This window comes from Leptonychotes weddellii, chromosome 2 (genome assembly GCF_054177405.1).
Source record: "Leptonychotes weddellii isolate Sample4059 chromosome 2, ASM5417740v2, whole genome shotgun sequence".
Lineage (NCBI taxonomy): Eukaryota > Metazoa > Chordata > Mammalia > Carnivora > Phocidae > Leptonychotes > Leptonychotes weddellii.
This window is the reverse complement of record NC_138370.1, coordinates 161,269,452-161,286,601: the sequence shown is the minus strand read 5'-3', so window position 1 is coordinate 161,286,601 and position 17,150 is coordinate 161,269,452. Positions and strand designations below refer to the sequence as shown.

Below are 17,150 nucleotides of genomic sequence, written 5' to 3'. Positions count from 1 at the left end.
TCGGGGCAGTCACTCCACCTCCCTGGGCCTTGGTTCTTCAAGTGCAAAATCAGGGCCAGATCATGTCTCTGCTTTCTTCCAGCTCACATCTGCAATTCCCTCAGTTCAGCAAGCTTCATCAGGGTTGAGTGTGTGCCAGGCTCAGTGCTAAGTGCAGAGGCACAGAGGAAAACAAGATGCATCTCTGCCCTGAGAAATTTATCATCTTGTGGGGTAGACAGGCACAGACACACAGTATTGACAGACAAGTTCAAAACGGCCACACTGCAATTACGTCGGTTATTTTATTTTATTTTATTTTTTTAAAGATTTTTATTTATTTATTCATGAGAGACAGAGAGAGAGAGAGGCAGAGGGAGAAGCAGGCTCCCAAGGAACAGAGAGCCCGATGCGGGACTCGATCCCAGGACCCTGGGATCATGACCTGAGCCAAAGGCAGACGCTCAACCGTCTGAGCCACCCAGGCGCCCACGTCGGTTATTTTAAAGGAAACGACCCCAACATACAATGTTATCCAGAAACAAGTCTTTTGACCCTCCATAAGGTCTTTCAACTGACAATTGCCTAGAACAGGAAAGTAGCAGCATGTCCCCTCCCACCTTCCCTTCAAGGCCTCACTCAAGCATAATCCCCTCGTTTTACAAGTGAAGAAGCAAAGTCTCTGCTTTAAGTAAGTTTGCCAGTGGTTAGATGGTTACCTGGTGGCAGAAGCCACTGTCATTTCTGTCCCCAAGATTCTCCCATAGCTGGGCTATAACAGGTAGGAGCATTAACTTTGACACAGCCACTGCTGGTTTTCCAGGATAGGTTATATGCTTAAATGGATTTTCAGGTTTACAGTTGATTCTAGAAATTGCATCTACTTCATTTCCAACTCCATGGGTAAGCTGGTTCATTTAAGGCAAACAGCATCCAATTAAAATATATTCTGAAGAAGTGAGTGAGCAAGCCATTTTTGCTCAACTCTTAATTTAAAACACAAACACAAAAACAAAAATAAAAAACTATCAGGGGGACTTCTGAAGACCAAATCCCATCACATCATTGTGAGATGAGATAGTTAAAATATGGACGATCAAATTATAATTTGAAAATACACTCTGAGAGGAGGCCTTGTGTAAGAGCAGAGGCCTGAGGGCCAGTCTCAGTGGATCCACATTTCTTTTCAGCATCTTAGCAGCTGTGTGATCTTAGGCATGTTCCCTAACATCACTGAGTCTCAGTCTCCCCTCCTGCGCAATAGGATCAAACAATATCTATCTGTCAGAGTACTTGTAAGAATTAGAAATGTAACTCTGTGCCTGGTATAGAATAAGGGTTAAAAAATAAACTATTACAAAACATTTTATTAAAGTCTTAATGATTCAGAGATTGATTATACTATTAGAAGATTGTCATGCTTTCTCCCTTTCTTCCTTTTGCTTCCTGCCTGCCCACGTCACAGCTGCTCATAAACTATTATTCTGTGAGATAAAAAATGAGATAAAATTCAATTCAGATCACACAGCAACGAAAGTAGAATTGGCATTGGAGTCAAACAGGCCTGAACATGGCACTGGATGGCTTTTGACAGGTTATATAACCTCCTTGAGTCCTCATTACTTCATCCATAAAATGGAGGCAATCATATAAACCTTCTAGGCTTCTTACAAAGATGTGAACAACCACACACACACACACACACACACACACACACACACACAAAACCCCTAGCACTGTGACTGGTAAATAGTAGGTAGATAGGAAAGTATTGGATCATTTTCAGTAAGAAATGGAGTACTTGGCTAAACTAAACCTTCAACATCACTCACAATTTGTTTTAAAAAGCCAACTTCATCACTAGTATGGATGGCTAAAGGAAGTCATTCTCACAAAGCTCTTGCATCTGGTGCCATCAGATTTCATTTCCTCCCTTGGGGACAGCTTGACTGTCAGCAGAAGTGGGGAGACTCTGTGCATATGGGGACCTGGCCTGGCCATACTGATGACTGGAGGGTGGGGGCAGAGGCAATCCTCAAAGGGGGGAGGCAGGTGAAGCTGGAGCTGACACACTTGACATCTTTTCCATCCACTGCCATGCATTACCAAGAGTCAGGGAGAGCAAACCAGAGATTAGGATGTCCTTTTCATAGCACTACTTCCACTACAGAAGAGCTTTGGTTATCAAATGACAGGGCTTGACCAGCTCTACAGGATCACCTCTTTGGAAGCAAGTAGCAAAGAGAGTATGTTCATTATTCGCCTTTGAGAAATTACTAAGCTAAAGGTTCATGAATGCTGACATTATAGGACATGTGCTTTTTTACATAAACATTTGGATTTCATGTTTCTAATTTAAATATTTTGTCTACAGAGATCTCTGAGTCATCTGCTCACATCCTTCTTCCTTTAATCCTCCCTTGAGGCAAAGACTATATATAAAATGCTAACTTTCTAAAGGAAAACACATAAACAAAAGATAAAAACCCTAAAGTCACAACTACCTACCATAAAATATCTGAATATTTGTCTAGGCCCCCTGGAGACCCACCACATGACATTCTCAAAGTAGCATGCAGAGATTCATTCTGTATCCCTTCCTACTTCCTAAATAATGCTCCCACTCAAAGTGGAAGGATGCCAATTTCATGGCAGGCTGGAGGATGTTTTTTTCCGGAGCTCCTTACTTAACATCACATTGCTTAGAACAGAACATACCTGTCAATATCAGTGCCACATTTCTCTAAAATTTCTCCTGCAGAGGAGAAATTTTATGAAAAGTTTCCCTCTTTTTACAAAAAGAGAGAATTATTTTTTATAATTGATGTTGAAAATCAACTAATTCCTGAATCACCATTTTTTTCTGTGAAACTTTCTGCTATAGACAAAATGGATAATCACAGTTTCACTTTATCCAACACCACCCAAAAGAAATGCTTCATGCATGGAAGTGTTCTTTCTCCATAAGGCAGCGGCATTTAAGAAAAAAAAAAAAAAAGCTCTGGCTTCGCTCTTCAATATTGTTGTCTAATTAAATAGCAATGCAGTGGATGCGTAAAAATATGCATTAGAGGTGTGTAATGTGTAATGTGAAGAAGGGTAATCAAAGCCATTCAACAGGATTTAGGAAGGGATTTCAGTTGGCAGCTTACGAGACAGGAGCATATAATTTTGCTAATTTGAAATAGGTATTGTAACGTATAAACATTACTGCTTTGCATATTTTAATGAAAACTGCCTCTACACCAAAATGAATCCTTTAGCTTGAACTCTGCATACCACAGAGCTTCTACCTATTATGAGTTCAGCATAAATAAGAAAGGCACGCAAGCTGCATTAAAAGAATGGTCACCTCATTAAAATAGGTTAAAACCAAGCCCCTTATTCCAAGCTACTATAACACCATAAAGTAAGTCTGATGGCAGGTGTTGTATTAAATTTTTATATTACAATGAACTTGTACTCACACAAACCAAATCTGCATGCTTCCTTTGATATACACCTGCAACTTGTTAATTCAAGGGTCTTTATTAAGAAAGTATAAATTTAGCAACATCTATAGATTTGTAAAACTCTATTAGCTTGCTTGAGAATGTAGAGTAAATGCATTTGGAGTCTTATTTGCATGGTTTACAAAGAGATGGAAATTAATGAGGACTTTTCCCAAATGGATGTGCCTGCAGATAATGCAGTTCTGCAAACAGACTGATGTGAATTACCTACACTTGGGCTAAAGAGTTGAGAGAGAGAGAGATCTGGGTCCGTCCGGAGCTGAGGACATCACTTACCTGCCAGCTCGCTTCTCGCTGAAGGCCTTTTTTCCAGTCTTCTTCCAGCCTGGGGGAGGTCTCATCCATTGCTGATGCTGCTTGCGCAAACTGGATCCGCCAGTGGCTGTTCCTCCCTTTCGTTGCAAGGCTTTACCAAAGCGGCAGCGAGGACAGTTCAGGGGCAGACTGTCATGGAGAAAATGCCAGGCCAGAGGATGAGGGATCGGGCAGGAAGAAGCCACACGGGAATAAATCTGGGATACATGGGGCTACCCTGACAGCTGCCAACTGGCCAGGCAGGAGGCCAGCTCAGCCATTGAGCGTCCAAAGATTAGGAACAACTAAGCTCCGGGACCAGCAGACAATGGGTCATTCTTATGCTTCTGGCATAAAGGTCAGAGGAGGGAAGTGTGAAGGCATGCTCTACGCCCTAGAAATATGCATTTCTATGTGTGCTCCCATCGTCTCCTCATCCCAACACACACACTCACAAACACACACACACACACACACACACCAGAATTTGCATCGTTCTGCAGGGTTGTATCAATAGGCTGGAATATCATGGAAGTAATAAGCTACTTTACATAGAAGCAACACTTTTCATTTGAACACATCTCCCCCAGCACCATATGAATCACTCAGCAGCCAGTAAACATGAAAAATAGCAAGCTCCCTTGGGTGAAAAATAGACTGATCCCTATAGTTGAATCCTGAGCACCTACAATCCCTGGTTTCTCCCCATGGGATGTTTTGCCACAGACACTCAACCTTGACCATGGACCTCAACCCTTTTCCCAAATGATTATCCAAGAGGATCAGAGGCTTCAGTTTGGACAGACTCCTCAAAATGTGGGGCTAAACCAAGCCAAATCCAACCAAACTCTGTCCTGCTTCAGTGGTTTCTCACACAGAATGACCCTCTCTCGCTATTCAGAATTGATTACCTACAGTTTTAAGATGGGTAGCTGGGGCTACTGTCAATAGCACCTACTTCTTTTCAGTTAGAACAGTGGTTCTCAAACTTGACTGCACAACAGAATCAACTGGAAAGCTCTGTAAAAATACTGTCACAAGGCTTCATCCCCTTGAGATTCCAGGATTAAAATCACAGAACTCAGTTTTAAGTATCATTTGAGGTTTCTCTAGTCTAATCACTCTTCTGATGCTTGAATCCCCATGACCCTGTCAATACCCCTCCAAACAATGCTTAAACCACCATAGATGGCAAACTCACCACCTCTTGAGACTTGAGACAGTCTTGTTCCATGGTTGATAGCTTTGTCCCCAAATAAATCGATATCCTTCCCCTTGTCACTTCCATAGCTGTACTGTTTTTTTTGGTTTTTTTTTTTTTTTAATTCCATAAGGAATAAGACTAAAACCTATTCTGTAGGACAACCCTTCAAAGATCCGAGGACAATAGTGGTCCCTGCCTCAAATCTCTGCTGAAGTGTCTCTTTTCCAGGTGAGATTTTGCTAGTTCCTTCAGCAAACCATGTGAGAGGCCTTTGGGTAATTTCCCCATCCTGGTTACTGGCCTCAAAATACATTCCACTACCTCTAGTGATAGTGATTGTAATATTCCAGAATCCAGTGTAGTATTTCTGCTATGATCTATCATTGTACACAGAGCTTAATTATCACATGCCTTATTTGGAAAATCCTCCCAATAACAACCACCATAATAATAATAATAACAGCAGCCAGCATTTACTGAGCTTGGACCTAGGTACCCAGCACTGTTTTAAGTGTTTCATTAGCCTTACCTCATTTATTCTTTACACAGATTCTATGAAGTCATCATTATGCTCCTGATTTATAGGTGAAGAATTCAAGAGGCAAAGATATCTGCCCAGGTGATGGGCCAGGAGTTAACTCAGATCTGGCTGCAGTGTTCTAGATCCCTCCTTCATGCCAGTCAATGCTCTTTTATTTGCGCAGTCTCGGATTGCATTGGCTGTCTTGACAATCACACCTCACTGATATGATGTCACTGCCAATTAGTACACGTAGGTTTGCTCACACCTTCAGATTATAGATGAACATGTTTTTTAGACTAGAAATTGCTATACAAGTCTAACTTGCCATTACTATCTTTTTAATAATCACAAGACTATACATTGCACCTCACCTCTAGCAAAGCAGATGAATGCAAAATCCTTCCTTTACTTGGTTGGCTTCTCTCTTTAACTGAGAATATTCAGATGCTTCTTCAGAGGTTATCCTGAGGTGTAAAAGGAGACAGGCCAGAGGAACAAGGGTCCAGAATATTTTCCCAGACCCTAGACTCAATGGCAGACTCACCAATCATCAGTTCTTCCCCATCTCCTATAAACACTTAGCAAGAGGACCCCATGAGGAGATCTGGGAGCAATCAGTTTTACCATTTGAATCTCACCATCTGCAAGGCAACTCAATTAATTGTTATAGAAGGTGGACACAAAGTGGTTGACTATAATCTTTGAAGTCAAACAGACCTAGGTTTGATTAGCAGCCCCATCATTATGCAGCTCTATGTCCCCAGCCAGGTCACCCAACCTCTCTGAACCCTAGTTTCCATGCCTGCAAAAGGGAGGCATTATCATCTCAGTTAGGCATATTATTGTTCATTAATATCTGGTTCTCTTCTATTCCAGTCACACAACAAGATTGCATTGCCTTAAACCCCTTAAAATTAACCATAACCACATGACTTATTTTGGCTAATAAAATATGACAAAAAGGATGGGTATCACTTCCCACAGGGATCACTGGCACTTGACTGTCAGCCCACCATTCCCCATAATGCAGTGATCACGAGGCATGTGTTGATAAGGCGTGCCTTAATACCAAAGCAGACTGGACTGCTGAGCCGACTCATGGAGAACGGTTGCCTTGGAGAGTAACCTGGACCAACAACAGACACTATGGGAACAGGAAATAAACTTTCAGGGTTGTTTGTTCCCTCAGCATAACCTAGCCCACCCTGGCCAATATACCATTCTTGCTATACAGAATTGTTGTAAGAATAACATGAAACAATCCAACTAGAGCATTTATCACAAGCCTTGAGTATGTCTGCAATATTATTTTAAATAGATTCCATGACAAGCCCAGTCTGCTCTACATATGTCCCTCACACTCCAGTATTTCCCCTTCTTTTACAGTCTGCATTTCTCCGCTCATAAGTTAGGAGCATTAAGTGTGGCAATTTTCACAGATGATGTAGAAATATGAATTTTAAAAAGAAAGGGTAAAAGTGTTCAATAATGCAGTGTCACTCTGTCTCAGAATGCAAATTCAGAATAGCATGACTTTAAATGCTACTTATCATTTAATAAGGAAATTAATGAAAGCAAAATGCAGCATCAAATAATAAACGTAGCTCAGTATAAATTCGCTACTGATAAAGTACATGTCTCCAAAATGTAAACATAATGAGAACATACATGAATAGAGAAGCTTATTAAATAACATGGCTTTTATTCACTATTCTTAAATCAAGCAACCAAAAAAGAATTAGCTCTGTTTCTGTCTTTGTTAAATGTTTTCATTAAAGGAAGTTTTGACTGAAAATAAAGTATAAGGAAAGTACAGATAACACTCTGGCCAGATCACAGCACTGACATTTCAAGACACAAACTGCAACCTGCCCTGGGACACCACTGTGAGAGTCTTTTTTTTTTTTTTAATGGTTTTCAAATGTGAGTGCTAATAACTCTGACCCATGTTATGCATTGTATTGTGTCCTCCCACAGAGAGATGTTGGAGCCCTAACCCTTAGTACCTCCGAATGTGACCTTACTTGGACATAGGGTTTTTACAAAGGTGATCAAGCTAAAACAAAGTCATTAGGGTGGACCTTGATCCAACGTGACCAGTATCTTTATTTAAAAGGTTGAAATGTAGGGGCACCTGGGTGGCTCAGCCGTTAAGCGTCTGCCTTTGGCTCAGGTCATGACCCCAGGGTCCTGGGATCGAGCCCCGCATCGGGCTCCCTGCTTGGCGGGAAGCCTGCTTCGCCCTCTCCCACTCCCCCTGCTTGTGTTCCCTCTCTCGCTGTGTCTCTCTCTGTCAAATAAATAAATAAAATCTTTAAAAAAAAAGGTTGAAATGTAGACACAAAGACACACATGGGGAGAAGCCACGTGAAAATGAAGGCAGATACACGGCAATACATCTACAAGCCAAGCAACACCAAGGATTGCCAGAAAATCACTATTTTTCCCTCAAGATAAGCAGCTTATTAAGAATATGCTGACTAGGGGGCGCCTGGGTGGCTCAGTTGGTTAAGCGACTGCCTTCGGCTCAGGTCATGATCCTGGAGTCCCAGAATCGAGTCCCACATCGGGCTCCCTGCTCGGCAAGGAGTCTGCTTCTCCCTCTGACCCTCTTCCCTCTCGTGCTCTCTGTCTCTCATTCTCTCTCTCAAATAAATAAATAAAATCTTAAAAAAAAAAAAAAAGAATATGCTGACTAGGGGCACCTGGGTGGCACAGTCGGTTAAGTGTCCTATTCTTGTTTTCAGCTCAGGTGGTGATCTCAGGGTTGTGAGATGGAACCCCATGTCGGGCTCTGTGCTCAGTGTGGAGCCTGCTTGGAAGACTCTCTCTCCCTCTCCCTCTGCCCCTCCCCACTGTGCTCACTTGCTTGCTCTCTCTCTATCTCTCTCAAATAAATAAATAAATCTTTTTAAAAAAAGAATATGCTGACTAATAGGAAATAGAGTCTTAGAATTTGTAACATTTCCTTATGGAAAAGTTATATAAAAAATTTTAAAAAAGGAAAAATCTATACAAAATGCATCATCAGTCAGTCTTCCCTTGATTCTAAGGAAATTTCTTTTAGCTTATACAATAAAAATGGGTTAAAACTTCATTTTAAGAATCAAAAGAGCACTGGGTGTTATACGGAAACAATGAATCATGGGACACTACATCAAAAACTAATGCTGTACTGTATGGTGACTAACATAACATAATAAAATTAAATTAAATTTAAAAAAAACACTCAAAAGTCTAGAAAATAAAGTTTTCCAGGTGAATTAAACCATGCATTCCACAGTGTCAAATGGGGGTATGATATGGCCATGAACATATTCAAGTAGATACAGATACTCTGTCTAAAGGAGAAAATGAAAGGAAGTCTCGGCCAGGAGAGCAGCAGCACATTGATGAAAGTAAGTAGGGGGCCAAGGAGTCTCCAGGCATGGAACAAATGAATGGTCTTTTACCCACTGATAGGATTTTGCACACATTTTCACTTAACAGCTGGGCTAGAATTTTTATGAGTTCTTACCACCATTTTATTACCACCTTCACATCCATTCTCACTAAAATTTTCCAAGATATTTCTTTATAAACATTTACTTCTGTTTTTGCTTTTGTTTTAATGGGAAGCTAACAGTAAGGTATTTTTTTTTTTAAAGATTTTATTTATTTATTTGAGACAGAGAGAATGAGAGAGAGCACATGAGAGGGGAGAGGGTCAGAGGGAGAAGTAGACTCCCTGCCGAGCAGGGAGCCCGATGCGGGACTCGATGCGGGACTCGATGCGGAACTCGATCCAGGGACTCCAGGATCATGACCTGAGCCGAAGGCAGTCGCTTAACCAACTGAGCCACCCAGGCGCCCAACAGTAAGGTATCAATCTTCAGAAATTTCCTTCACAAAAAAAAGCAACTATAATAATGTATCAAATCCACAACACCAGAGGTGTCTGTATATTAACTCTAACAAAACAAAACAAAAACAAATAAACAAAAACAGCTATCATAAGAATGATAAATCTGAAATGGATGGACTCTGGTCCCATAGTCATATTTTGAAAAGGGAGAAAAAATAAGAGTATTGGTCTCGAGTTCATTGTTTCACTGGAGTAATTAATGTTTACCATTCCCTGAATAAAATATCTAAACTGAACTACAGTGATATCCACAGCGGAACACTGTAGCTCTCTCATATACCATGTACTTTGGGTTGTACGCTTACCAAGATTCACTTGTGTTTGTTCCCAGCCCTATTTATGCCAGTTGTGCCTGTTAATGTAATTACATAATTTAATTAATAATATTTCTATAAAATGTGAGTTGCAATGGAAAGGGAGTTGTTGCTTTCCTGAAACTAGTCAAATGCTTTGGAAAGACCCAATAAAGAAAAAATGCTTTAAAAAATTGCCATTGTGGGGCAGGGACCATAAAAATCTATACAGACCTCTCTACTTGGGTTGCTGGTCACTGTCTTTACATTCTTAATTAATGTGGAAGAAATTGAAACTGGAATTTGTAGAGGTTCCTTTAGGGATACAGCTTATACAAAAAAAGACACCCCTCCAACTTACAGCAAAGTCCTTGGCTCCACAGCAAAATAATGGTGAATAAACGTGCATTTATGGATTTTAAGCAAAAGTCAAATGTTTTGTGTAAGTGTATGATTTATGATTCCCCAACTTAATCAAATTATGTGATCAATCAGTCAACAACCATTTTCAATTGTATGGAATAAGAAGTCTTCTATGATAAAAAAAGAAAATGGTAAACCAGGAAGGACTTACTCTTAACCTGCATATAATGAACAGGGATAGAAAGCAATAGACTCAAATATTCAAACCAAGAAACAGAATCCATTTCAATACCCAAGTCTACTTATATCACTTAAGTGAGAAACAGCCTAGCTATAACTATAAGCATTAAATGTTGTATAAATCTAAGCCACATAGACTCTAATTAATTACTGCATGATATTACTGTGTCTTCCTATAACTATGTAATAATACCAACTGCCTATAATCAGAAGGATTTAGTAGACATTTATTGATGGAAATCAGACGATTTCATCCACAGTGTCTGAATTACTTTGATATGCTTGAGCCTGAAGCAAAATAATGTAATAAAAAACAACATACAGATGAGAACCTCAATTTTTCTCTACATATGAATCTGTCACTGATTTGCGAAGAATCAAATCTAAGTCCAACCAGGTGAAGACGTTCCATACATTATCCTTCCCAATTTAATATAAAAATAATATTTCCCTTTCCAGTATGTTTATATACTGTTCCTGACTTTGTGGTATCCTGGACATCGAGGGAGCCCAGAGACACAGATGTTAGCAAATGTTAAACAAAGCAGAGATGAATTACAGAATACTTTCTTAAAGGAGATTACTTGAAAGACCATCTGAAGTCATAAGCCTTCAAAATAATAACCAATAGACTAATAAGTAGAGTGGGAAGGTGGATCTTATGAGTCAAATGAATGAGAAATAGGCTACATGCAAGCTGGAAATTTCTTTCCCTCTTCCCCCTCCTCCTGCCCCCCTTCTCCCCTCCACCCGAAAAGTCCTCCAGTACTCTGTCATGGAGCTAAAAAAAAATTCTACCAGTCATACCTTTTGGTTTTAAAAACTTCCCTATCACTATCTATGAAACAGCAAATACTCCTAGGAGGGGTAGCCCAAAGCTCTATCTCCTAACACTTTGTCTCAAGTTTGGCTTGGAAGAGTAAGACTTCGCAACCAGGTAAGGAATGAGGATGGGGACAAGGGGAACTTCAGAAGAGGAGAAAGGCTTGGATCAGAAAAGGTGACCGACTGCCAAAGTCCCTCAGGCACAAATAAATTTCTGAAATAGGAATTCAAAGACTCATGAAAATTGACTTTATCAACCACCAAGTTCTTTTGATTGAAGATTATTAAAAACAATCCAGCTGGTTTATATACTTACACACATACTTAGGTTCTCATTGCTGTTATGAAATGTAAGTTGGCATGGGCCGGAAGGTGGGAGGGGGGTGTTGGGATCTCTTCCTTCTTCATTTACTCTTAATAGTAATATCTTAACACAAGGGGAACCTCAGATACTGTTTGAGAATTTCAAAATAGGGTGAATTAGGATGTGAATTGGGTTGTAAGGTAGGCTTGTTCCTCCAAGTATACAGACCAGCATCACCTAGGAGCTTGTCAGAAATGTAGAATCCTGGGCCTCGCTCCAAATCTACAGAAGTTCATTTGCATTTTAACAAGTCTAATTCATTAAGTTTAAGAAACAATGGGCTAGGAAGACATACCTTGAACGCCTATTTGCACATCAAGCTTTATTATTATTATTATTAGCACAGGTTTAGAGTAGCTTAGGAACAGAATGACTAATCAATGTTATAGGTTGGGGCACCTGGGTGGCTCAGTCGGTTAAGTGTCTGACTCTTGATTTCAGCTCACATCATGATCTCAGGGTCGTGAGATCTAGGCTTGCATCAGGCTCCATGGTCAGTGCAGAGTCTGCTTGAGATTCTCTCTCCCTCTGCCCCTCTGCCCCCATTCACGCACAAGCACACGCACATGTGCACTCTCTCGCTCTCACTCTCTCTAAAATAAATAAATAAACTTTTTAAAAAAATGTTACAGGGAAGAGTTTAGTCCCCAACCAAGAAACTGCTTGGTGCTACCTTGGGAGAACCTTCTCAGTGATCTCACTTTCAAAATTATTTAAGAATTTTTATAAGTCTGATACAATTGGTGTGAAGGGAAGGACTCCTGCCCTTCAGTCATTCAGCAACCTCAACATACATGACTAGTCTACTTATTAGTTCAGAAAAACAGCTGATGACAAGTGAAAGACATCTCCTCTGGACATTTAGATGACTGATTTTGTATAAATCAATTTTGAGTGCCACAAAATGTCAGCAAATACCAAATGAGGAAAAAAGAATCAATAGATAACCTTGGAATTAAATGAGTGATGAATAATCTTTACCAACTAAAATAAATTAAATCATGAAAACCAAGTCAAAGTAACATCAAGGATTTGACTAAAAACCACAGAAAACAATATACAGATCCTCTTTGACTTATGATGGGGTTACATCCTGATAAACTTATAGTAAGTCGAAAATATCGTAAGTCAAAACATGCTTAATAATACACCTACCCTAACTTTATCATGTGCTCATAACAAATTAACCTATAGTTTGGCAAAATCATTTAATGGAAAGCTCGTTTTATAATATAGTGTTGAATATCTCATGTAATTTATTGAATACTATACTGAAAGTGAAAAACAAAATGGTTATATGGACACAGAATGGTTGTGTCCGTGGTTTACCCCTATGATCACATGGCTGAGCGGGAGCTCAGCTCACTGACGCCACGCAGCACCATGAGAGTATCCTATGCATATCACTAGCCCAGGAAAAGATCCAAATTCAAAATTCAAAATACAGTTTTCTACTGAATGTGTATCACTTTTGCACCATTATAAAGTCAAAAAAATCTCAAATCGAACCATCGTAAATTACGCCTATAATTTAGAGGTGAGACCACTTGCTACAAACATGGCTGTTCATTCTTCTCTTCAGAAAAGCATTATGACAGGAACTACAAAATAAGAGCTGAATTCATACTTTTTAGCTGCTATCTGAACAGCCATAATTTTTAAAGGTTCTACAACAAAGAAACCAATTTGCGGGTGCAGACCAGGTATTAACCTAGCAACCATGAAACTAAGCACACATTTGTTTAGCACTTTCAGCATTTAGAGAATAGGAGTAGGGGGACAAACTCTACAACATATTTCATTCACTTTATTTTATATTCTAAATGTGCCTATTACAGCTATCAAATAAACCAGAAATTTATAGACAGACCAAATGTCAAAATTCAAATTCAATGTTTTTCTGAGTTCCAAACTGGCATCAGAGATAAATCCAGTCCTATAACAGAAGTCAAGACAAATGTCTTTCTCTGTAAGTAAACAGCTGCAAAGTAGTGTCTTCGTATCATTCTATTACTCAGGGATGCTAAAAGCATGAATCGGACACCTACTATGTGCTAAGGTTGGTGCCAGTTACAAGTGATTAAGAGATAAAGAGAACAAGTCCCTGTCCTCACTGTCCTCTGGGGAAATAGCTAGGTAAACAAATCATTTCAGCTACAAATAATATCTGAGCCATGGAGAAGGAAACATGCTTGCACTAACTACCTCAAGGATCCATTCCATCCCACGCCCCTACCCCAACATAGTTCAACTCTAGAAGTCCCACTCATATGTCAGTGTCCTTTAAGAAGAGCAACAAGGAGACCCTGCCCCAACCCTCGGTATAAAATCTAGATTTAAGGGTTTGGGTGGTAGTGTTTTTAAATAAAAGAGTTTATGAAATATTTCCACAGTAATGTAGACCACAACACCAGGACTTTATGGTACTCTGACCTATGGAATCTTTTATCTTTTTAGACGCATTTCCAAATCCAAATATCCATGGATGCTGACAAGACACCACACAGACAAACAAACTCTCCTCTGATAGATTCTAGTTAATGATTTGTATACACAGAGAAATTTGGGGACAAGAGTCCTTCTGACCTAAGAGCCCTGAGGCCCTGTTTCCCCAAAGATCTCCTTCAGAGGAGGAACAACCCAAGATCAGGAGAGATGGTCTTTTGAATGGCATTTAACAAAGGCATGCTCCTTTGGAGAGCTGCCATTCTTAAAGACAGAGGGATAAGAGTACGCCCAGCAAAGAGTTTCAAAAATGTAGCCTCTTTGGGAAGGTTTAGGGAGTGGGTGGGGACTGTATTTCTTGGACTCAGGCAGAAAGAGTGCTCTCTAGGACCTTTTTATTTTCACCTCATTGGAAGAAACCATCCAATGTTTCCAGCTTCAGTTCCATCTCTCAGGAAGGGGGGTTATGGGCTGCTCTTGTTTACTGAGGAACAGCAAAGGAAGCAGAGGCTGGGACACCTTTTCTCTAAGAGGCAGCCCACATGGAGCATAGATCTAACACTTGTAGATGCAACTTCTCATCTAAAGCTGAGTCTGCCACCCTACCTAAAACAGCACTGGGAATCAAGACCGTGAACAAATTTAGAAACCAAATTAAGCCAAGACCATCCTGCAGATGGTGAAGACATAGTAAATATACTAAACCAGGGGCCTGAATCACGTCCCTGGTCTAGAAAATTCCCTGGCACCACCCTTTGTTACAATGGTAGACTTACAGGCTAAGGGCTGTTGAGTACTTACTGCATGATGTGCACTTTAATCTTTACTACAATTCTGTAAGGTGTTATCATTATCTCTTCTATGGAGATGAGGGAATGGAAGCATGGAAAAGTTCAATAACTTTACAAAGTTCTCACGGCCTTTAAGAGGTAGAACCCGAACTAAGTGGTGATTCCAGAACCCATTCTGATAGCCACACCTCCATTTGCTTTCCCTCTTAATCAGCCTTCACAACAACTAAAGGCCATGATGGCATGTGCCACCGGGTTGAAGACACACCCAGGGACTCTTCCAAGCCACATCCCAGATCCACTCACAACAAATGGAAATGATGGATCCTGAGCTGTGTGGGAAATGCAAAGGCATGAAAGAATACACAAGACAGAGAGCAGAGCCCTCCAGCACAGATTCCCAGGCTTACGCTGCTTTAAGAAGCCCTAGTCCCTCCTTCTGGTTTGATGGGTACTCACACAGTTGTTTGCTTTTAACGTGAGTTTAATGCCTTCTTTAAAGAAAGAGGAGGAGGAGGAGGAGGGAAGGAGGAGGAAGAATAAGCCTCGTAAGTATATAATGAACCGGAATTATAGCTGCTGCTCTGAGGCCGTGTGTTATTTTTGGCTGAGTGTCCTACTCTTCTGGATTCCGATGGTAGGGTGCTGAAGCTTGCTCCAGTAACACAGGCTGACTGCTGTCCCCAAAGGACCCTGAGGAAAACAAGAGGAACTATCTCACAGTCTTCAGCAGACAGGGGAGGTTTAACATAAAGAAACTCCCACTTAACGTTTTCTCCAAAAAGAATCCATTCATTATCTTTATTTCCAACACGGTATTTATGAATTTCCTTTCAGCAGGGCCCATCAGGGCAAACATCACAACTCTGTGCTAAAATATGATGTGCGTTTTCTTTTCCTCCTAGGGAGATTAAGGCCAATGAATAAAAGAAAGGGGGATGTGGCCCCTATATTTAGCTCTCCTTACAACATCATGTCTCACGGGTATTAAAAATAGACCCAAATCACTTGAAGACATTCTGAAAAATCAAAGGCAGAATAGCTTTCCAAGAGAAAGTTTTAAATGTTTGCTTTCTTTCTAGTTGAGATTTTTCAGGAACAAAAGCAGTTGAGTGGACTCCTCTTCTTAGGAGGCCAGGCCAGGTGGCTCCTGGGGTTTTATAACAGACTCTGCCTCCTCTTGTCATCTCCTCAGCCTCCATTCTTTGTGGTCTGGATTTTAAGAGAAATTTGGGCTGGCCCTTGGCAAAACATGTAAAATAGTCTGTGTAGAGAAATTCTCCTCTGTTAACAACCTTTCCTCCACCCAGCATTCTGACACTCCCAAGGTCCCTGTCAAAGCGAAGTCAGCTCGGATTCAATTCACTGAACAAATATGTGTTATTTGTGATGTGCCAGGCACAGTGCCAGGCAGGGCAAAGGATGCAGAGGGGAGCAAAGGATGGAACGTCCTTGTTAGTGTAGGTGCCAGGTAATTCCACAATTAAGTAAAGCTTCCAGAGGACCACAGGCAACACAATTCAAAGAGAGAGGTGACATCTTGTTGGAAGGTATCAGAATGGATGTCATGCCGGACATGGCATTTGAAACAGACAATGAAGACAAGGATGGGGATGGAGAACTCAAAATACCTGAGCCCAGGTATGAAAGAAGGTCAGGAATTAGCTTAGAGTAAAACCTCTTCTCAAAAATGAATGCCCACTAAACCCAAAGGAAAAAGCCTTTTAGAACCAAAAGAAGGAATTTCCAGTTGGAGAAATCACATAGATTTAAGAATGCAGTCTCTTTCAAATCTTGCAGTTCCCCAGCAGTGTAACTTGGGCAATTTTCTTCCCTTCCCTGAGCCTCACTTTCATCATCTGTAAAATGGGGGTCATGATCCATAGGGCCGATGTGCTGATTATATCGTATCATGAATACCTAATACTTGGCTCAGTGTGTGGCACATGGTTCACAGAAACACTCAATGAATGGATATAACTCACTCAAGTGGGAGCTACTTAAATGAGATCATATTTCTAATATGCCTCCAATCACAAGCAGTACCCACTCTGCTAACATTAGGGACCCACAAGGGTAAGATGGTGTGGTCTTTGTTTTCATAAATGTCTAATTTTCAGACTGTTTTGTGACTCATACCACTCTACAAAGGAAGAAGGCCCCACAGCCATTTCCAGTTTCCAATTACCAAAGCAAATACAAAATCTTGAAAAAAAATATTTTAATGGGCCTTTATGCCAATTTATGCTAGTGTAGCTCATGACATTTTGGAATCATTCATATAGAGGTTAATGAAAAGTTGAGGAGTCTTTTCTAATGTAAGGTAAGAGAAAAAAAGGGGCCCGAGGGAGGTTAACAGTGAGGGAACAGAAAAAGCAGATGTGAATATCAATGTTTGTGGAATAATGTGGTG

General features: G+C 40.4%; 1 protein-coding gene across 1 annotated transcript in view; it reads right to left on the bottom strand.

The window, feature by feature from the left end:
• The window catches only part of PPARGC1A (PPARG coactivator 1 alpha), a 627,947-nt gene that overhangs the window by 298,211 nt on the left and 312,586 nt on the right, over positions 1–17,150 (bottom strand). Inside the window, exon 2 of the mRNA XM_081812542.1 lies at positions 3,768–3,935. Within this exon, the coding sequence (XP_081668668.1) occupies positions 3,768–3,836 (69 nt within the window). The 5' untranslated portion in view covers positions 3,837–3,935. The remainder of the gene's footprint in view (positions 1–3,767; positions 3,936–17,150) is intronic.